Raw genomic sequence first — 22,664 nt, forward strand, 5'->3', positions numbered from 1 at the left:
AATTTGTATCTGGTTGCCACTGGCCAAATATTTCTCTCGCTGGTACACTTGAAGACAACAGATAAAACATTTTCCCCTTGTTTACCCTATAATGCTTTGAAGATTTCAAACAGCGATGCTGTGACTGTGACTGACAGCGATGCTGTGAATGACATCTTTCTTCCTATTAGGGATTGACCATTATGAATACGAATAAATACGTACAAAACAAGTAGAAGTGATGGCATTAGGGAGTGACGGGATACTAGGACACTTTCATCTATTTATACTGTGAGACTGATGACTGTTGGTCTCTCTTTCTGCAGTTCTGTCTGTTCTGTTTGTTTTTTTTAATCTTTACGTTCTGTAACTTTTATTCCCCACTAAGGGCCAGATCTTAAAGCATAATTAGTAATTTTTTTTGATACAGTGTTTCAAGTTTATCTGTGGTTGTCTCCTAACTTAGCTGCTAGCCAGTAGCGTAGCCTTATCCTCTGTGACAGCAGCTAATTTTCTGGTTTGTGGTGACAGATTTCCTGTTCAGTTTTTGCAGGTTGTGTCTGCTAGAGACGTGCCTGTCAGTTAGAGCAGATTGCTAAAGTGAATTAATACTTTAGAAAGATGTTTAAGTTGCTTCAGATAGCATTAGCCACGGGCCTGACAGCCTCTTAGTGATAGCCTTAGCTTATTGTCATCAGCAAAATAACCTTCAGCTGTGCTGACACCAATGAGTGTCTTATTGGGCATTTATTATTTGGGCAGCATAACAGTGAAACTGGGCATGCTTTGTGGAGGATTGTGATATGTCTACAATTTTATCAACATACTTCTGCTCTGCAAATGTGCTGGTTTGTCCCTGGCTGTACACAGTAGCTTTCAGTATCGATTGTTACTTGTCACTACTTTTGACTAAGGACAAACGCGGCTGCATCAGAGCCAAAGTAGTGCATTAATTCACAATCATTTTATAAAAATATCAGTACTGATAATTAGAAAAATGACAAATTTCCTCCTCGATATTTGGCTGAGCTGAAAATTGGTCTCAGTCCTTATGGTCAGAGAAAGAAAGCAGTTGTATTAAAAATCTTGGAAAAAAACAATCACATCAGCTCATAGCCTCTCTGTGTCCTGTATGTCATCTTCTTTACCAGGTATCAGGTGGCTGCAGTAATCAGCATGCTGTTAGTTCTAACCATTGTGTTTATGCTAACGGTTCAAGTTACTGGCAACTTTTGAAATGTTGATTTAAAAATGCATTGTTATTCTCTCACTCTACTGCAAAAAGTAAGACAATGTACTTTAAACTCTTAAGAGTAAACGTAGAGGGGGAAAAAGTCACAAATGAATTAGTCGGCCACAGGCAACACAAGGCGGAAACTTATGAAATTGTCTGAAGTGTCAGCTCTGCCCCTAGACTGCCAGTGTGAGAGCCCTGATAGACCTTTGGTTGGGAGTAAGATCTCCAGAAATGCAAGTGGAGATAACTTAACATTTTCTTCCTTCAAATAGAGAGGAGTAAACTCACATTTATCAAATGTAGAGCCATGGAAGGTTTTCATTTTCATGCAAAAGGAAAAAGTGGAACATATAGTATTAATGCAATATAATAATATAACATAGAGCAAGTGGACCCAGTGCTGCCAAATAATATTTAATAGGAAACCTGGTAAGTATTATTTTACCATTTTCCAAATGCTGTATCCAGTAAGTGCCAAGTATTTACAAAGTAAGGCATAGTTTCCTTTATTAAAATGTCCAATTGCTACTCAGTTTCTCTCCATAGTCTTGTCCCTTTCTGCTGTTATGTTTCATGTGCAAGTCCCACTTGGAAACATCAGTGTTACCTGACTGATACAACAAAATGACTCTGTTCATCACAGGCTCTGTTACAAATGTTACCTTGGAAAACATGGGGCCTGCCCTATTCAAGTCCAGAAAGTAGTCTTCATTAGCTAGCTCTAACTATCCAGTAAGGAAATACCAGTAAGCAGTACAGCAGATGTTTCACCATTTCTTGCACAGGTAAACTAAAGTGATCACTTTAAGCCCTACATGGTCTTTTACTCAGGCAATCATTTACATTTTTTCCAGCTGATCTTGTGATGTCAACGTACAGATTAAAAATGTGCCAGTCAAGCCATTTCCAACTAAACTGGGATTGTAACGAATGGTTTTGTTACTAACAAACATTTTGTGTAAAACAGCAGCAACCTCTCTGAAAAGATGTCAGAAGCTACGAAGAAAATGAGCATCAGTCTTAGTTTTACTATGTACTCCAGTAAGTTATGCAAAGATGAGGCAAATAAAGGCTACATTAGGCCATAAACTGAGTCAAAAAATAGAATCACTGACATAGCAATGCTTACACCATGTTCTCTTGAAACTTGTAAATTTTACTGGTGAGGAATCATTAAGTTTATCTTCACTTATCTGATCTTACTCATAATCCCAAGGATAATTAAAGGACTTAAAATTATGCAATAAGTTCTTATGATGAGTGCTTATATTGTCTACCAGTGAGTCTTGTTAGATGTATGTTGAACACAAACGCAGACACCCTAATAGAAATCTGATAAGGACAGTAATATAATGCAGTGTGCATTTACAGTACAGCAATCAGCAGCTCTGTTGAATGGAATTTCCTCTCAGAGTGAACAGAGACTGATCTGAGAATAGATAATCTACATTCAAATAAGAAGAATGCATGCAAGTTTGTCATGCTTTCATTATAAAATCAGTATTACAATTTAAGTGTAATAAAATGTGTGTACATATCAGTATAAAAGCTGAACTGCTGCTGGTGATGTCTGTGGTTTTGGTCTCGCGGTCATCTGCTGAGGGAGTCTCTGAGCTGCTCATACATCTTCTGGTCCTGCACATGGAAAGCACCGACACAGTCAGTGAGTAGCTTCAAAAACATCTGAAGGACGATCCCAGCCCTGTCTCTCCCAGCCACGTTTCACAACAGCTCATTGGTTGAGGAAGCACAGAAAATGACAGTCTATCCGTCAAGACCCCACACCTAGGTATTGAAGGTATATGAAGGATATATGTAGAAATTAAAGTACTACTAAAAGCAGTATTTTGCAGTTTAAGACTAGTTAAACTGGTTCTGCTATCTACTTGATGGCAAGGAGTTTACTGTGATGTCTGCTGTGACAACCAGTCTGTAATGTACATTACGGCGTATACACTTCCTATTGTAGCGCTGAGTTGTGTTCTCTGACTGTCGCAACTTATCCACTCCATCTAATTTGATATTCATTAAATCTGTGTGTAGCGGTAATATTTGAATCGGAACATACACTTGTTTTCTTCAAGACCTTCTCAGTACTTAATTCTAAATTAATCTGTAATCTCTGTCCGCTAGCCTAGCAGTTAGCATGGCTTCTCCCTCTCCTTCTCTGTCCTGCTCAGTGTGGCACATGTTTAGTTACTCCTCTGAATCCTTTAGTGATAACGATACCTGTAATAAATGCAGTCTCTTTGTAGCTTTGGAGGCGAGGCTCTCTGAATTGGAAGCGCGGCTCCGCACCATGGAAAACAACCCGCTAGCTGTTAGCCAGGCCCCCTTAGCCGGTGTGGACCGCAATAGCATAGCTGCTAGTGTAGCTTCTGCTAGCCGTCCCCTAGGTCACAACAATCACTGTACTGTTTTTTTCACTTCCTTACCTTCTGGGACACAGATGGACGTACTTTCCCGAAGGCCTCCTCAAAGTTCAGTTTGCTCACTCTGATATCAGCAACAGAGTTAGAGGTGTATGTGTGACCTGGAACAATGAACACACTTTTAAGGCAATGATCACAACACAGTCCTGTTTATACTGCATCCATGTCATGGGAATTGTTTTATAGCTCACCTCAAAGTGCTAATTTCACTGTACAACTGTAAATCATGTTTTCATTCTTTATACTGCACAATAGTTCTTAACACTGATAAACTAAGCGAGGAAACACTGGCTATGATCTGTTCAGTTTGGGTTGAGGGACTGGCTGCAGAATACTGGATGAGATGAAGATATGAGGAGGCTTTGCTACTAAAGTTGGTTTACATCGAGTTAACAGCAGAACAGCACCATAACTTAACTCTAATTCTGATTTAAGGACTCTACTGAGTGATTAAAGTTATATCAAAGCTCACTGTGAATAAATGGAAGACAATAACTTGATGAATTTAATACTTGTTGTTTTGGTCAACCTTAAAAAAAGACTGTGGATTGGCTATTGAATACAGCCGTGATCCTAATTTGTAAACAACAGGACTGTACAATTTCATTAACATGATCATCAAGGGTATGTTTGGGATTGTGCCATCAGTTTTAATGGCAGCTATTAACTTGATCACTAGCACAAATATGACTATAAAAAATATGCACATCTTAAAAGAAGACACCCCATTAGTTCCTTGTGTCACATTCCAAACCTGTTTGGCTACATATGCTCAGTTTTAGTTGTTTATGTCTAAACATAACCAGAGTTGAACAGCGAACTGAGACCATTCGAATTTTTCCAATGACTTCTTAATCACCATAAAGTATTACAGGTCTTTCTTAAAAAGCTAAATACTGAAAAGGCATGAGTATGAGGCATGAGATATGAGTTAAGTTACCACAAGAAGCCTCTGAGGAATGCTGGTACTTCAGGAAGGCCCTGAGAGCATTAACAGATGCTTCCCTCACTAATGCAGTCAGGTCAGCTCCACTGCATCAAACGCATAAACAAAAGCAAATTCAGACTGAATTCATTCATTATTAAGAACCTGTTTCTTCAAAAGATTAAAAACAGGTCTAGGTGTCTGAGGACAAGCTTGGACTTACGTGAAATTATTGCAGCGCTCATCAAAGGCAATCTCCTCAAGACTGACATCCTCCTCAAGCCGAGGTTTGTTCCCCCCCTATGTTATATGAATCTTGAGTCAGCCACGAATATCAACATTTATTTCATTTCTGCACATTCAGAGATGGTCTGAGATACAGTTTACCCCCGAGAAACCATTTAAGACCTGGCTTAACATGTTAAATCAATCTGGTGTGACAAATTTCCATAATCAAGATTTTATGTCCATCAAGATAGATGCTGGATTCTGAAAATGGTCTGAAATGGTTTAGGAAAATACACTTTCTTTCCTGATAGTACCATATTACCATATTATCCTAGCAGAACTCTTTGCTCTCAGACTGCAGGCTTACTTGTTGTTCCTAGAATCTCTAAAAGTAGAATGGGAGGCAGAGCCTTCAGTTATCAGGGGCCTCTCCTGTGGAACCAGCTCCCAGTTTGGGTTCGGGAGGCGGACACCCTCTCTATTTTTAAGACCAGGCTTAAAACCTTCCTTTTTCACAAAACTTATAGTTAGGGCTGACTGGGGGACCCTGACGGGATGAACTGGTGTTTTCATTTGCACAACTGACTTCCCCTCTTGACGTTGATTCTTGCTGACCTTCTGAAAATATGACAAAATCTGTTGGGTCAAAAACATACATACAGCAATGCCAATATTTGGTTAAATGTCCTTTGGTTATTTTCACCATCCAGGCCATTCAAAAACCTTAATTCTAACTTGATTTGGTCATTTCTTTATCATTTTTGATGTGTGTTTGGGGTCACTGTCTTGTTGGAACACCCAGCTGTGTCCAAGACCCAGACTTCTGGCTGATAATTTTAGGTTTTCCTGAAAAAGGTGGAGGCAATCTTTCATTTTTATTCCATTTACTTTGTGTAAAGCACAAGTTCCACTGGTGGCAAAACAGCCCCAGAGCATAATACTTCCGCCACAATACTGAAGGTTGGTTTGGTGTTCTTTGTGTTAAAGGCCTCACCTTCTCACCCAACATATTTCTGATCATTGTTGCCAAATAGTTCAACTTTTGTTTCATCTGACCACAGAACTTTTCTCCAGAAGACCTTATTCTGATCAACAGTAATCTCCACTTAAGCTTTTAAGTTGCCCTCTCTGTAGGGTTTTCTTGGACTACTATGAGTGTAAATCTGAAATACCACCGAACAGATGATTAAGTTGATGTCAACCAAGATATGTTTATTTCTCAGAGTTTCTGATATAATAAAAAAGGTGTAGACATGTATACAAAACGTAGCCCATGGCAATATAAAACATTTTTGACTGTAGACACCGATAGCTATGTTACAGCAGCTTCTATTCCACTACAGACCTGCTTTTTGGTGATGCTTGGTTGATTCTTTACCATCCTGAACAATTGTCTCTCAGCAGCAGGTGAAAGTTTGCACTTTCTTCCTGCTTATGGCAGTGACATAACTGTACCATGTGCTTTGTACTGCCAGTTGCTTGCTCAGATGATTTTAGAATCTGTAACTGAATGGCTAAGTGACTTTCTTGACTTGTTTAAGTCAATAATTTCCTTCTTCAGATCTGTACTCAGCTATTTAGACTTTTCCATTGTAGTATTTGTGGCTAATTCTAATGAGTGTATCAAATGGGCTCTATTTAAACTGGCTCCTAGAAGTCAGCAGCTGTAGTCAATCGTAATCACTCACTAGAAGGGAAGAGGTCATGCCACTAAGATAATTCGATTAACAACTTTCTGCATCACTGAAACTGATAATTCAAGTTACTGTAAGAATATTTTTTACCCAGCAGATTTTGTCATATTTCCAGAAGACCTATAATAAATCAGTGAAAGCACAAAAATGTAGGATTGCATTTTGTGACAAAGACACATATTTCAATCATTTCATCATAGAAAATTAAGAGCTGTAGAAGTCACTGGAAACTCAAGCCTTTTTTAAAAATCAAGTATTATCATGGTTCTCTCCGTCACTCTTGGGTATGAATGAAGCTGTGAGAGTCATTAACATAAACTGTTACTTAGTACACCAGTGGTTTCTTTGTTCTTCAGGACATTCCAAAAGGTTGTACTGGCTATGGCCAATGTTTGAGCAATGGCTTTGATTGATTTTCCATCTTCTCTCAGCTTCAAAATGCTTGTTTTTCACTTAGAGACAGCTCTCTGGTTTTCATGTTGGTTACACATCTAATTATATATGCAGTCTGCACAGGCAAAATCCAAATCTGAAACTGAGCTATTTATTATTTGAATAATCAATGTAAGAGGACAAACTAGGGTGGCAAAGCACACCTGTCAGTCACATGTTCCAATACTTTTGTTCACATGAAAAAAGTGTGGGTTCGAACAAAAGGTGCTATCTTCTAAGCTGTGTATCAGATCCAGATATAAATACCTGGAAATAAAAGCTGAAATGTTCATCTCTCGTCTCATATTCATTGTTTGATGTCAAACCTAAATATATTCAGTCTACAGCAAAAATAAAGGAATTGGCCTCACTGTTCCAATACTTTTGGAGGGGAGTGTATACAGTACATACATATTTTTTCCCACTTCTTCTGTGGAATGTGAGGAGAAAAGCCTAATATACTGTATTTTATGTATTCTTGTTGTGCATTTACAAATGAAAAAGGTTATATCCATCTACTTTGGGGTCCTCTCTGGTGTCTGGTTATCGTATACCTGAGTAATGGTGAGAAGGATGGCATGGCGGTCTGCTGGAGGTGGTAAACCGACATACAAGGTTTTATCTAAACGACCTGGCCTCAGTAGGGCAGGGTCGATGATATCTGCGGACAAGACCGTAACAGTTATTACGTGCTTAGAAACACAAGAAGTAATGCGATTGGTAAAAAAATCTTGTTAGTGGTCGAGTAAAGAGTACAGTGTTCCCCTATGAAATGTAGTGGATAAAGTACAAGTTACCAATACAAAAGAAATACAAGTACATCAAAAAGTATACTTAAATAATGTTCTGTCAGACTGGCGCTACATCTGTACCTGGTCTGTTGGTTGCAGCCATAATGAAGACCTGTCGTCGAGTCTCTAAGCCATCCATCTCTGTGAGCAGCTGATTGACTACCCTCACAGTGGCTCCTGACTGAACACAAACATTGTTCACACATTCGCTGAATGTCACCAAATCAATACAAACAAGCTGTTTGAACAGTAGAATATAATACACACAATAATGTGTATATTATATAGTAGAGCATAAATGGGCTGTTCTGAAATCTATAGGAAATGTGTGTTGAACAGCAAAAATACTACCTCATTTGTTAGAGTAATATATTAGCATGCTGTACATTTTGCTTTTCATATTGTAGGACTATAAGAATGGTTTCGCATTGATATATTTGATTTAATGAGTATCCTCCTAGGACCTGGCGTCCACATATGTGGACATCCTTTTGTTTTTTTAAGAGCGTATTGTTCTTAATAATAAAAATAACATAAATAATTATAATAATAAAAATAACAATAATAACATAAATATAATAAATAATAATAATTAGATATTAGATATTATCCGATTATTATATTTATTGGTTACTCCGTATCTCAAATAACTAGATGAAATCTGAAATGCAAGCCCAACCAAAGCTCAAGTCTTAGGAGGGTATATTTAATGTGGATGTTACGCTTTTACACATTCTGAAAATCCGCTAAAAAAAAGTAAAGAAAAAATTAACAGGAAAAACATTGGAATTGAAAACTTATAGCTGAGTCAATAGAGAATGCATTTAGGACTCTTCATTATGGTTAAAGAACAAAAGAAAAATCATTTTATGTAAAAAAAAAAAAAAAAAAAAAAAAAAGTTATTGACATTGGTGGCTGTTAATAAAAAACTTTTCTTTTCCAGAGCCTATGATTGTTTATTGTGTTTGACTGGTGAGGGCAACATACTGGCAACATGTCCCGAATGGAAACAGCCAATGGATTGTTTTTTATTTCTCTACATCAGTGATGTCAATCCATCTATTTCTCGAGGTCAACGTTCTTTTTGTCATCACAAGACCACCAATCATGGCTAGTGTGTCTTGCACTCTAGAATCTGGTATGTCAACATATATGCCTATCTAACTAATGAAGCGTAACAGTCTCACCTCATGGCCTGAGCGGCGTGGACACAGAGCATCAATCTCATCAAAGAAGATAACACAAGGAGCTGAGTTGCCCCCTCTCTGGAAGACCTGTCTGACAGCTCGTTCACTCTCCCCTACATACTGCACAGACAAACAGAAATTCATCAGTCAGTACAATCAGCTGATTGACTCATGGTGCGGTGAATAAGGGGAATGTGGATTAGTTCTTGCTCCTAGAGTTTCTACTTTATGTAGTGTAAGAGTATGAAGAAAACAACAAAAATACTGGAGGGAGACTATGAACACATGCTGAGATACAAGTCTAAATTAAAGGAAGCCCAATTGTCTGCATATAGAGAAACCATCTTTGTAGCACACTGATTGCAAGGCTAGCAGGACACACTAAATGAGCCTCTCAGAGATGTGGTTAAGTATCGGCTGTTCTTCATAACAATGCAATAATACACAGTCTGCCTCCACTACACCAACACGTTCCTCCCACTCAGTGACTAACCATGTTGAGCAGCTCTGGACCCTTGACAGAGATGAAGTTCAGGCCTGACTCATTGGCCACTGCCTGTCAGGAGAGAGCACAGTAACGTGGTGAAACAAAGTGACATAACAAGCAGCTTCCCTTTAATGACAGAGCCCAGCTCGCCGTCTACATCTGCTTGTTGTTTGAAAATCGAAAAAGTACAAAGTTAAATAGAAATTGAGGAAGTGATCTGTTACCATTTTTACTGAAACTCATCATGACAAGACACACAACTCCTGGAACTGTGATAGGTTACAGAACATGTACTACTGGCACAAAACCGACATCAGATTGAGGCCATCTGAACCACACAGCCCATGTGCATCACAGGAAGTTGTGCTTGGATTCACCACTGGCAAGGATAAAGGGGAAAAAGATGTGATGGTCAAGTTCATGCAGCCATGTGGGCCAGCTACATCCTTTAAGTTGGCTCCATCTGATGATAATATCTGGTGAGTGCCAGTAGTTGTCATGATGTTTTTCAATAAAATGACATTTATTGTGATGTATATTGAGTTGAGCATTCATCAGCTCCTCTGTTTGGAATTAAAGTAAATATGAGGACATTTGGTAAGGGAAAAAAAGCTTCATATCTTGTTAAATTTCCACATGAAGACTACATGGAAACAACTTGTAGTTTTGTACACATAATGAGCTGGACAATTGAGTCCACATCACCATTTTGGCATGCCAGAATAGCAAGATTTCATTAGGAAATATGGACACATGTATAAAGATACACTTACTGAAGACTTTTCAGTCACAGTCCCAATGCTTCCCTTAAATGAAGAATTTCTCATTTTCAAAAGCCTTTAATTAAAAATGTGGCCTCTGCTGGAGCCATTCACTCATTTGCTAACCATTTAGATTCGTTACATTTATATATTGACCCCACAGATGGAAGTCAATGAAATTAAAGTCAGTAAAGTCATTGCAGAGGGTTAAATCTCTTCAACATGTCATATGTATTCTTTCAGGAGCTCTTTGCTGGAGAAATTGTGTTTTTCTACTGTTCTCTTTAAAATACCAAAACGGTGGTCTATTGGAATCTATATGCCTTTTTTCTTTTCTAGAAACTTGCTAATTTCATTTGAGCAGAAAATTTTATGTGAGTCTCATTTGACTAAAAACATGTGCTCCCAGTATTTATTAGGCCTGTTTTCACGTTCTTTCTCAAAAGTTTAATCTTGCAATTTTGTGTCAAAGAGCAAGCAATGGTTATTTTTTGACGCCTTCCATAGAGGGTGATGTTCTCCAATGTCATTTCACACTGTAAAGAATTTGCAGCTACAGGAAGCTTCATGAAAACTAATATCTTACTCACAACTCTTAGAAGACTTTTTTAGTCCCAGTCAAAATTGTAGGGCCATTCTTAGAATCTATCTAAAGACACTCAACTATCATGGATGATTGTGTTGGTGTGGTGGGCACCTTGGCTAGCAGTGTTTTTCCACATCCTGGAGGTCCAGCCAGCAGCACGCCAGATGGAGCGCTAAGCCCCAGAGCTCTGAACTGCTCTGGACAACGCACTGGAGCCTGTATGGGACACACACAACCATGTTATTCTGTACTAACACTCTATAGACTGAACACAGTGACAGTGAACCAGGTCAAACACGAGTCAGCTCATATCAGAGCCAGTCCATCATTGCACCTTAATGGACTCAATGTGTTTATGATGCAGCTGTGGAGACATGACTACATGGTAGATATTTGGATACAGTAATAGGTCAGGAACGAATGAAGATTCCTTCAAACTTATGACTATAGTGAAGCAAATGGAGTGTGACAAAAGCCAAAAAAATTAAAAGGCTCAGGGCGCTAGCGAGAAGGCAATAGAGTAGGTCGCGCGTTCGGTCGGCTCCGCATAGAAAATGCATTGAAGTCTTTTTATTTGACTGAGAGTAAAACACTATGGCTCATCTAAGACAGTATAATATCATACGAGATGGCTTTCTCTTCGAAAAATGGCAAATAACCTGCGCAAGTACAAGTACACGGGCAAGGTGTCTGCAAGCGGGACAAGTTCCGACACTGCTGACGTTAGCAATTGCGATAGCATCACGTCCAGACCCGGGACTCCTGCAGATCCTTCAGGCAACTCTGCTAACATGAGGTCCGACCACAATGAGCAAACTAACCTGGAGGTTCTGAAAATCGAGCTGCTGGCATCTGTTAAAACTGAAATGACTGAGCTCTTTCAAAGAGAAGTGACAAAGGTGGTTACAAATGAGATCGAAGGGGTTAAATTGGAGCTACAATCAGTTAAGCTGGAGATAGCTAACAATACAGCAGCTCTTCGTTCGGAGTTGGATACAGTCAAAACTAGAGTTTCGGATGTCGAGCAGGTGGTTTCTGTCCACTCGGACGACGTAAGGGCGCTGCAAACCAAGGTCCGGAAACTGGAGAAAACTGTGGCGAGTCTGCAGGAGAGAAGTGTGGACATGGAGGGGCGTATGCGGAGATCAGACATTCGTATATTGAATGTAGCTGAAGGATCCCCAAGCACACCTGTTGCTGTGTCCAGATTACTCTGAGAAGTACTGAAGATGGACAAGGACGTGCTTGTTGACAGATCCCATCGCACTTTACAAGGGAAAAGAGCAGATGGCAAGCCCAGAGCGATCATAGCCAAATTGCAAGCCAAGATAGGGTGGATGTCCTCCGTCGTGCACAGGAAGCTGCTGGCCCACTTCACCACAACAGCTCAACCATTTTTATCTTTCCCGACTACCCACCGAATGTGGCCTGCGCCAGGTCTGCCTTTAATGATGTCAAAAAGCTTCTTCGGGGACGAGAGGGAGCGCGCTACGGGCTCCTCTACCCAGCCCAGCTGCGGATCACCCACAACGGCAAGGAAAAGATCTTCAAGGACCCAGCGGGGGCCACAACGTATGTAGAGGAAAATATGTGAGGAGAGACAATAATTACCGGTAAAATTGCCCCGTTTTATTTTGCATATTTACCATTTCGAATTGGTTAGTGTCTACATGCAGCATCGTTGCAGAATGTTTGAATATCTTACTAAGTTTATGGCACTGGGGCATTGACATTTTATAATGGCCTTTCTCCTTTCAAACTTTCTTGTGGGATCACATATTTGTTTCATTTGTTACACTCTCACCAAAACAGATAATTAACGCCAGAATTTAAAAAAAAATATGTATATGAATGCATATGCATGTGTATGTGTGTATGTATATGTAGACACACATACACATATACATACACATATGTACACTACTCACAATAAGTTAGGGATATTGTGAGGTCCTCAGTGGATTTCATACATAAGGTGTTTGTTTCACTTCAGTGATTTTGGGGATAGGGAGGCAATTGTATTAGGGTGCTAGACACACCTCATTTTGTGTTTTCCATGTAATGGTGTCACTGTGTACAGTGCGCCTTACATATTGGGGCCAATACCAAAAAATACAAAAAGACAACCCTTTTCAATGTGGCATCAATTTCAACATTCTGGGGGTATAAAAAGCTGGTATTGCCAGTAAGTCATTCCCAGTTCATCATTCAAGCAGCCATGAACACACGACGTCACTTAACGGATGTGCAGCGCCACCTGGCCATAGCGCGCCTTCAGGTCGGTAGAAGCCAGTCAGATGTTGCTCGTGAACTTGGTGTGTCTCAAAGTGTCATCAGCAGACTTGCAGCAAGACACAGAACCACTGGCAGTGTTGGTGACAGACCCAGGAGTGGAGCCCCATGAGTGATGGACCGCAATGATGACCAGTACCTAAGGACCTATGCACTCAGACACCGTTATGCAAATGCCACACAGCTGCAGGCCTGTTTACGAGAAGTGAGGGGTACTAGGGTTTCCAGACAAACCATTCGCAACAGACTCCACCGCTTTGGCCTGAATGCCAGACAACCGTTGCAGGTGACTCCACTGACACCAAGACACCACTGTGACCGGTTGCAGTGGGCACAAGACCATGTGACCTGGACAATGCAGCAGTGGTCTACCGTCCTGTTCACTGATGAGTATCGGGTTACCTTGCACAGAAATGATGGTCACCAGCGTTGCTGGAGAAGGCAAGGTGAGCGATACGCTGAGGTCAACATGGTCCCCAGGGTTCGCTTTGGTGGAGGAGGTGCAACAGTCTGGGCAGGCATCACCAGTCAGCGCAAAACAGATTTGGTGATTGTAGATGGCTCAGTCACTGCACGTTCTTACCTCACAGACATCATAGAACCCATCATCATCCCCCAATTCCGCCAGCACACCCCCAACTTCCTGTTCTTGGATGATAATACTCCACCACATGGTGCCAGAATTGTCACAGCTCGACTTCAGGAAGTTGGAGTGCCTCATATGGTATATATATATATGGCCAGCAATGTTCCCTGACCTGGACCCCATAGAGCACGTCTGGGACCAGCTGAAGCAGCGACTGGATGCTCGTACCCCACCCCCACGTGACCTGGCAGAATTGCGTGTAGCACTTGTGGAGGAGTGGAACGCATTGCCTCAGAACAACATCATGAGGCTAGTTAGGAGCATGAGATGTCACTGTCAAGCTGTCATTGTGGCAAATGGTAGAAACACCTGCTACTGACTTTGTCAATTTTGGTTATTTGGGGCTATCTTTGTTATTGTGTAAATTGTTGGGGTAATAAATACTGCACTAATGAAAATGGTGCTTCTTCTCATTCATTAATAGTAATATCAAAGGGAACTGTGACTTATTTCATTAAAATTCAGACCAAATAGGAAAAGCACTCATGTAAATAACAATATCCCTAACTTATTGTGAGTGTATATGTGTATGTGTACATATGTATATATATGCATTGCAGCAAAAAGACTTTATCACAATTTGCTAATCTGAACAAAGAGTATAAAGATGTGATTGCCTTCACCACACTTATTGCTCGAAGGCTCATACTGCTTAAATGGAAAGAGAAATACCCTCCATTTTTCAAACTATGGTTCATTGACCTTTTGCATCATCTAACTCTGGAAAAAATAAGATATTCCTTAAGAGGCTGTGCTAACACATTTTATCATGTCTGGCAACCTATTTTAGATCAGATTAAAAAGGTGGATCCATCACTTATTGTTAATGAGTAATGTTGCAATTATTGTAATTTACATTTTTTTCCTTTTTTTTTGTTATGGTGCAACAGGGTGGGACTGTTCGGGGGTGGGGGGTGGGTGGTGTTTATAAACAAAAAAGGTAACTGTATTGTAACCTTGATATAATGCCTAAGTGAATTTTCAATAAAAAACACTTTGAACAGAAATGAAAAGGCTCATCACAGGGTGCTTATCTTTAAATGAAAAATCTGGTGTTACCAGTATGGCCATGGTGAGCTCCTCCCTGATGTCCTGCAGCGCTCCCACATCCTCCCAGGTGACATCTGGCACAGTGGCAAATCCCTCCCTCTTAGCTGAGGGCTGGACACTGGTCAGAGAGCTCTGGAAATCTGACATGAGGATGGACAGGCCAGCCAGTTCTTCCTCTGACAGTGTCATTGTGTTCTTCAGCAGATGCAACAGGTGCCACAGCTCCCCCTGCTGAAACCAGCGTACAATTGATCCGAACAACAAGAAAGGTCAGAAATACAAGTCAGAAATACACAGAACTCTAAACTACTTTCACTCACAAATTAATGAAAGGCAGCAGCATTACATTATTAATGTTTTCTGACCTGACAAAAGTTTAGTAATGCTTGGAAGTATAGCAGGAAAGCAGCTCTAGAACGTAATAAAAGCTCTAATTACCAATATTTTCAACAACAAAAAGTCATGCTCTTTATTTTTGGTTTTGAATATATGCAGGTTCAATTCATTCTGGCTTAAAATGCAAAACAATAGCCGCCTGGCACATAGGAAAACACATTTATTTCATCCAAAATCTGCTGTCAGCCTTGGAAAATATCTCAAGCTTTCTGATACATAACACAAGACATCTACCACTGTTATGGCACTTAAAGTCTGTCTATACTTTCCTGAGGAGTTACCTTACTTTCATATTGTAAAACACTGACAGAAGAGCTTTATGTGAACAGATAGACATTGTTTTAAAGCCAAAGCAGCATTTGTCTGATTCCTAACAGTTAACCTGAATGTACACAGTGTAACTGAGTGAGTCAGCCATACCATACAGAGCGATGTTTGTGAATATCTTGCTGTAGCTCCTCATACCTGCAGATGATTCTGTCCCGACTCTTCCTGAGGGTTGATGTCTGATTGTTCTCCGACCTCTCTGTCTGTCAAAGCGGCCTCAGTCTGAACGGCGCTTGGTAAAGAATCTTTAGCAGAGCTCTGGTTTTGCCTCTGTGGAAGTCCCCTTGCTTCCAGCAGAATTCTGTTTACAGCACTCATTGCAGCTTCGCGACACAGAGCCATGAGGTCTGCACCTACATAGCCTGGGGTGAGGCGGGCCAGCTTCTGGTAGTCGAAGTCCTCCGGAAGATTTAGCTTTCGACACAACGTCTTCAAGATCCTGACAAAGCACAAGAATTCGATTTATGTTTCCGAGCTGTGTTATTATCACAGGGATGAGAATGACAAATGGAAAAAAACTCTGAAAATGTCTGCCTTCGGCAGACATTTTCAGAGTTTTTTTTTTCAGAGTTTTTTTTTCAGAGTTTTTTTCAGATTTTTTTTCAGTCTTTTTTTTTTCAGAGTTTTGGTTACCTAAAAAACCTTTTTCGCCATGCTGGCGGAAAAGGTTTTTTAGGTAACCAGAACAACCATAGATCTATACATATCCACGCACCAGAAATGATCAAAACTCAACAATATCGTGTGCTTGCATATCCGCGAAATTTAACATGTGGAAGGAAACAATCAGATGAAACTGGCGCCAAATTGCTGCCGAAAATAGGCGGATGTTGTTATTAACATAAATAGCGAGTGATGTTTACAGATAGCAATGCCGATTTCCATTCTCACAGCTGTATCTGATTTTGCAATGCGCGTTGCCGAAAGATGTCGGCGGCGGGATGGCCATCACGGCGGGCGGCCATCACAAGCCTCGGCTCGCGCCGCGTCGGCCGGCCGCTTACCTACCCCTACCCCCCTACAATTTTCTCAACGGATTTACACGATTCACAAAAATTATACTTTCGGCGGAAAAAAACTCGGAATTCCACGGATCCGCGGAAAATTCTCATCCCTGTTATCAACAGAGTGAGAGACAATGAACATGTAGTAAATGACACTGATCCCCAGCATTAAAAATATAAAATCTAAAATAAATGACTGCCTTAGTATTCACCCTCTTTAAAGTAAGTCACCAAATTTAACACTGGCACAGCTAACTTATGCTTGAAGTCACAAAATTAATGAGATGGAAATGATGCGAGTACAGTGAATGTTTTAAACACAAAAACTGAGTGTCTGTGCCAGGAAGACTATTGAGGGAGGCCATAAAGACACCTATGACTCCTCTGAATGACTTACAAGCCTCAGCAGCTGAGAGGAGAGAGACTGTGCATACAACAACTGCTACATAGGTTCTTTACTAGTCAAAGCATCATGATGTGAGGATGCTTTTAGCAGCAGGCCGTGGAAGGCGTGTAAAGGTAGAGTGTTAAAATGACTACAGCAAAATATAAGGAAATTCTGGAGGACAACCTGATTCTCCAAAAGAACTGCATCTTGGAAGAAGATTTGTTCACCAGCAAGACAATTACCCAAAATATAAGCTAACGTTACAGAGAAATGGTTTGAATGTTCTGGAGTGGCTGAGTCAGAGTCAATCCAACCTCAATCCAACTGTGAATCTGTGACTAAACTTGAAAAAGGCTGTTCACTCTCTGTGCAACATCACAGAGTTTGAACAGTTTTGAAGAGAAGAATGGCTTAAAGTGACAGTGTCCAGATGTTCAGGCTGACTGAGACCTATCCATACAAGTTCAGGGCTGGAATTGCAGCCAAAGGTGTATCTACTAAATACTGACTTGAAGGAGGTGAGCACTTATCCAATCACGTATCTAATTATCTTAAATTCCTTTGCAGAAACCTGTCTTCACTTTAATATGAAAGCAATTTTTAAATCTTAAATTCCTGTTTAAAAAAAAAAAAAAAGCCAAGTTATTGACTCCAAGCCAATGTTAAAAAGCAATAAATGTGGAAAAATTCAAAGGGGTGTGACCATTTTTTATAGGCATTCACAAAATAAATCATTTCACGGCATTCCACATATTACAGTCAAGACCTGACAATGTTATACTATTGTTATCCTATTGCTCAATGGAGCAATACTTAATGGCAGTGCGAAGAAAAAACAACCTTTTTACAACAAGAAATCTAAGAGGATAAAGATGAGCAATGAGAACCGGACACACAGCAAACAATAGAATAATAAACAGTGGGCAACAGAGTCAGAGATACTTGCAGATAAGATACAACACAAACTACTGGAGAGAGGAGACACTATGTACATGCAATGCAGTGGAGAGTGCCATGTTGCAAGTTAAATGGTTAAACACAAAGCTTGTGCCACAGCATGTTTCCTGCACATTCTATGTATTTGAATCAATGTTTAATTTAAAATATTTACGATATACTGTAGGTGATGATGAACAGATGATGTATGTACGCTATAACCTGATAGGGAACAATGGGTCTATTAAAGTAAAAGTAGTCAGCTGTGGTCACACTGAACAAGAAAAAAAAAGTTTTTTCTATGATTTTCTTCTCAGCTCACTGCTGATGTTAAGAAGCTATGAACTCTGTTGTAAAGTATGATGACATTCAATCACTGAGCAGTTAGCTGGGAGGAAATCTGGAAATTTGGGGATGATACATGGACCGCCAACAAAACCAGCAAGTGAAGTACAAAAGTGCAAACAGAAAAAACTTTAAGATTTATAATGTAGAGAATCACCAGTAAAATAATTAGCCTTTGACCACTGATCTCTATAATCTTGTATTGCTAACCTCTGACGAGCTCCTTCATCTGGGATACCCAGGCAGATCTCTCTGTCAAAGCGTCCAGCTCTGCGGAGGGCAGGGTCCAGTGAGTCTGGCCTGTTGGTGGCACCGATGACCAGGACCTGAGCTGTCACTGTCAGACTGTTCAAGTCTGTCAGGATGGAAGCAACAGAAAAAACCATAAAAATGTTTCACCTGCGGCTGCCAAATTATACATTTTTCTGCTGCTGCTTGCTTATTTAACACAGTTACCTCACTAGTCTTATTCAGTAGTATGAGACTTAGGTTGAGTGTCATTGAATGCGAAATGCTAACTGAATGCGAGGTCATTCCATCTCAAATCATCAATTTTTTTAAACAATTGATGCTTGACTATGTTTGACTTGCCTGAATTTTTTTCTTGTATACTATGGTTCCTAAAGATGTTTGTGAAATTGTAACCTCATGTATCAAATATTTTCCGAGACAACACTTTAAAAAGAAAAAAAAAAAAACACTAGATCAAATAGTCATTATGGGGGACTTGAAAAATTGATGATGCACAAGTCAGCAAATTAAATTCTTTGAACCACATGTAGTTGCATGTTACAATAATACAAAACCAAACATGTATAATACTTTTTAACATAAAATACTTGGTTACAAAAATGAATAAAAAGATATTTTCATTGAACTTTAATAACTGAGCAGCAATGACAAGATTCAAAGTGGTTTTCCAAATATAACTAAGAAAATCTATATTTTTAAATATGCACATATTTTTAAATTTTGGACCCCACTTTGTAGACATATATCTTGGTTTGGATGACACTTGTCTTGTTTAACAGCTTTGTGTAATCTTTTTGGGAATTATCACTATGCTAGGTCATGAGGATGACATCAGTATAATACAACCATGACACAGTTTGTTGGGATAGTATGATTTTTATAGTGGGAAATTTTTGTACCTTGATATATACTGAACTCTAATAAATGTATTTTAAAAGCTTATGGTTATGGTCATTCTGGAGACTTTCTCAGGTGCTGATCTAGAAACATTAATCTCTGCCTGAAGATCAGCAGTGATCTTAATTCTGTCTCTGGAATCATGAGGTGCCTGACATCTGCTTCAGCTTCTTTCATTTTCTGACTCTTCCTTGGCGCATTTTGTAAGTACCACTCTCTGCAATTGAGTCCAAGGCATCCTTGAACACATTGTGAGAACACTTTATGTCTTGCCCTGTTTGTCTCAAAGGCTATCCAGCATCATGAAGTGCTTTAATTCGGACTCTTTCTCAGTTCAATACGCTTCACCATTTTGAACAGGAGTGAGGATTTTAAACTAAATTCAAGTTTATAAACTCATATTTGAGCCAGCACACTGGAATTCTCTGAGAAGTCAAAAAATTAATGAAGAATAACTGCAATTTGGCATCTCAATCAAAAAATAAAAATGTGCTTTACTACTATTTTTTTTTTTGCTTTTTGTAAAACTTTAAATTTGAAAATTCATGGATAACAACAGTAATTAGCATTAAAGATATCATTTTGATTTAAGAGCTTGCATATACTGGTGGATTAACCATTACAGAAACATAAAAAAAATGTTCTGGTAATCAGCACTATTGTACATTATTATTTCGGAAAGTATTTGATACATCAACCTACAATTTCACAGACACCATTTTAAATATCCAATGCTATGATTAAAAAAAAAGTTTCAAATAAATCAAAAAAGTTGAGCAGAAGGCCTCTGATGATTTGAGATGTTTTGACCCTGCAGTAAGTGGTACTCTGGTTTATTAATATTGCCTCTGTTGATTGGTCAGTGTAAGATGACAGAATGAGTTGAAATATCATCTAGACTTAAAGTCTGATCTGCTTGTTTCTGCTAGCAAACAGAAATTTCCTCAAGGGAATTACACATTACTGTGAATGCAGTGTATCATACCATCCATGCAGGTCAGCAGCTGGGCTACAATCCTCCTCTCCATGTCTTTAGAGGCCACCTCTCTTTTAGGGGTTATAGCATCTATCTCATCTATGAACAGGATACATGGGGTAGAGCTCTGCAAGAGAGGCAAAGAAGCAGAATATCTAGAGAAGTCAACATTATTCATCATAGATCAATACTAACAGCTGTACTGTATCAAGAGCACCACAGAAACATCAGTTGAATATGTGGTTTCCTCGAGGCCTTGTTATCCTGTTACCGCTAATACTTTTATACCTCTATCTTTACTATTATTACTGCAACAACCACTTATTCACTGTTGGGTGTCTCTCGTTAATACTGTAGTCTGTTTGCTGTACTTCTTCAAGTCTACAGCCTTTTATCATTCCACACACATTAAGAGCAATACAAAAGAAGTAAAGCAGTACTGACCACAGCCAGGTCAAACAGTTCCCTGAGCTTCTGTTCAGACTCCCCAGACACTCCAGACACCAGCTCTGGAGCAGACACCTTCAACATGGGTAACTGTAGTTCCTAAAACACACAAGCACGCCCTGATATTTAACACAAACACACACAACCGTTACTGACGTCCCACTTACTCAAACCTTGTTGGAAACATAGCTTTTTAGGCGAAAATCTGAAAAGGATTAATACCTAGTTGAGATGCAGCACATTTTCCAACTTGTCCTGAAGATCATCAGGTTTGCAAATTTATTGAGAAGATCAACCCTGTGTAGTTACTACTGTATGATCTTCCTAATACAGATATACCACAACACAAAGATGGTCTGTTTCCACAGGTTCATGTCCACTCATAGTGCTGCTAAATAATGACTTGCAGGATACTCACTCCAGCCACGGCCTGAGCCAGCAGGGTCTTTCCACAGCCAGGCGGCCCATGGAGAAGAAAGCCTCGAGGAGGAACCATTCCTAACTGCTGATACACTTCTGGGTGACGCATGTGGATCAGCAGCTTACAGACCTCCTGCAACAATGTCAAATAATAGTAAGATTAAATTGCAATGGAAATAGATACTATAACAAAATCTCAACACATGCTAAATTAACGCCTTGTTGCATAGTGTTAAGACATCCAGCTGCATGAGCTATGGCCAAAGCTCACTCCTTGGAGGCATAGATAAACAAAAAGGGCAAAAGCTGCTGACAATTGTCGACGTTGAATTCCATGTAGCAAGTGCAACCACCTGTCTCCACTGGCTGCAGCCTCCACTAGATGAAGGCCAGTAGTTATGAATGGAGATGATGAGAGACCCAGAGAGCTACGGACTAGCGCACATCGGCAGTCCCACATGGAAGCCACAGAGCAGGTCAAGAAGGGCAAAGGGACTCCATTATTAAGGGATATGACAGGCTGTTAATGAGCCAGGGAGGGGTTTGTTCATGCAATGGAGCCTTGCATTTTTGGTAAATGCTTTTATGGGGTTTTGCATGTAATAATGAAATTATCAAACACTCTCTTGAACAATTTTCTTATTTCAATTGATGCAGTGTCTATCACTGTTGTTTTATTGCCCAGGCCTAGTCTCAAAGTCTCCAAAAATTAACCAAACTGTCTGTCTAGAAAACAGAGACGTAGAAGCTCCAACGATCCACACTTTATGACCGTAGATGATTGGATGGGAACTGCCAAAAAATAATCAAATGGAAAACAAGCCATTTTCAGAAATAATCAGAAAAATCACGGGCTACCAAAATAATATGTAAAGAGCTATAGGACATTTATTTTGATTGTCCTCTCATAGTGTTGGGATTATGGCAAAGGCCATCAGGCTTCAAACTCAAACCAATTCCTGTCTCCCTACTGAGATGGGGGACCTCATTTGACATGTTCCACTCACCTAAACATTGTAGGTTAAGCAACCCCCCACCAGCTCATGGCAACAGCAGTCCTTGATGCTACTTGCCACCCTCAGCAGGTCCATGCACCCCGAGACACCGCTAAAACTGCTCAGGAGTGGCCATGGGAACACAACAGAGCTAAGGTGTTCACCTGGGTTCCACACTCCCCAGATCCAAATCTTACTGAGCATCTGTGGGATGTGCCAGGATAAGTCTGATCTAGGTAGGTCTCACCCTGCAACCCACAGGACATCCCCAGAGGTCCTGTGTCCATGCCTCACTGGTCAGAGGAGTTTTAACAGCATAAAGGAGACTAACACATTAGGCAGGTGGTCAAAATGTTATGCTTGATCGGTGTATATGTACACACATACACACAGACAAACACACACAAATACACATTGATTTACATATGTACACAGTGGTATGAGGAAATGAGCTGTTTGACAGCATATGTAAAATATAGAAAATCATCTGATAAATAGGTCACAAGGCTTTAATCAGTGATCTCTAGCTAACATATCCATGCCCAGAAGCGAT

At 39.9% G+C, this 22,664-nt stretch overlaps 1 protein-coding gene across 5 annotated transcripts in view; it reads right to left on the reverse strand.

The window, feature by feature from the left end:
- Positions 1–1,609: 1,609 nt before the first annotated feature.
- nvl (nuclear VCP like) overlaps positions 1,610–22,664 on the reverse strand; it is a 37,031-nt gene continuing 15,976 nt past the window's right edge. For 3 of the 5 annotated variants that reach the window (XM_055018572.1, XM_023262829.3, XM_023262828.3), the window contains exons 10-24: positions 21,115–21,249; positions 20,694–20,795; positions 20,259–20,376; positions 18,335–18,479; positions 15,590–15,890; positions 14,738–14,959; positions 10,852–10,956; positions 9,400–9,462; positions 8,907–9,026; positions 7,800–7,899; positions 7,482–7,588; positions 4,797–4,873; positions 4,589–4,680; positions 3,652–3,749; positions 1,610–2,851 (exon numbers count right to left, since the gene is read on the reverse strand). In XM_055018572.1, coding sequence (XP_054874547.1) covers positions 2,807–2,851; positions 3,652–3,749; positions 4,589–4,680; positions 4,797–4,873; positions 7,482–7,588; positions 7,800–7,899; positions 8,907–9,026; positions 9,400–9,462; positions 10,852–10,956; positions 14,738–14,959; positions 15,590–15,890; positions 18,335–18,479; positions 20,259–20,376; positions 20,694–20,795; positions 21,115–21,249 — 1,830 coding nt within the window. In that variant the 3' untranslated portion in view covers positions 1,610–2,806. Of the gene's footprint in view, positions 2,852–2,876; positions 3,002–3,651; positions 3,750–4,588; positions 4,681–4,796; positions 4,874–7,481; positions 7,589–7,799; positions 7,900–8,906; positions 9,027–9,399; positions 9,463–10,851; positions 10,957–14,737; positions 14,960–15,589; positions 15,891–18,334; positions 18,480–20,258; positions 20,377–20,693; positions 20,796–21,114; positions 21,250–22,664 lie in introns of those variants that run through there. The other 2 variants (XM_055018573.1, XM_055018574.1) reach the window with 2 other exon arrangements.

This window comes from Amphiprion ocellaris, chromosome 16 (genome assembly GCF_022539595.1).
Source record: "Amphiprion ocellaris isolate individual 3 ecotype Okinawa chromosome 16, ASM2253959v1, whole genome shotgun sequence".
NCBI classification, from domain to species: Eukaryota; Metazoa; Chordata; class Actinopteri; family Pomacentridae; genus Amphiprion; species Amphiprion ocellaris.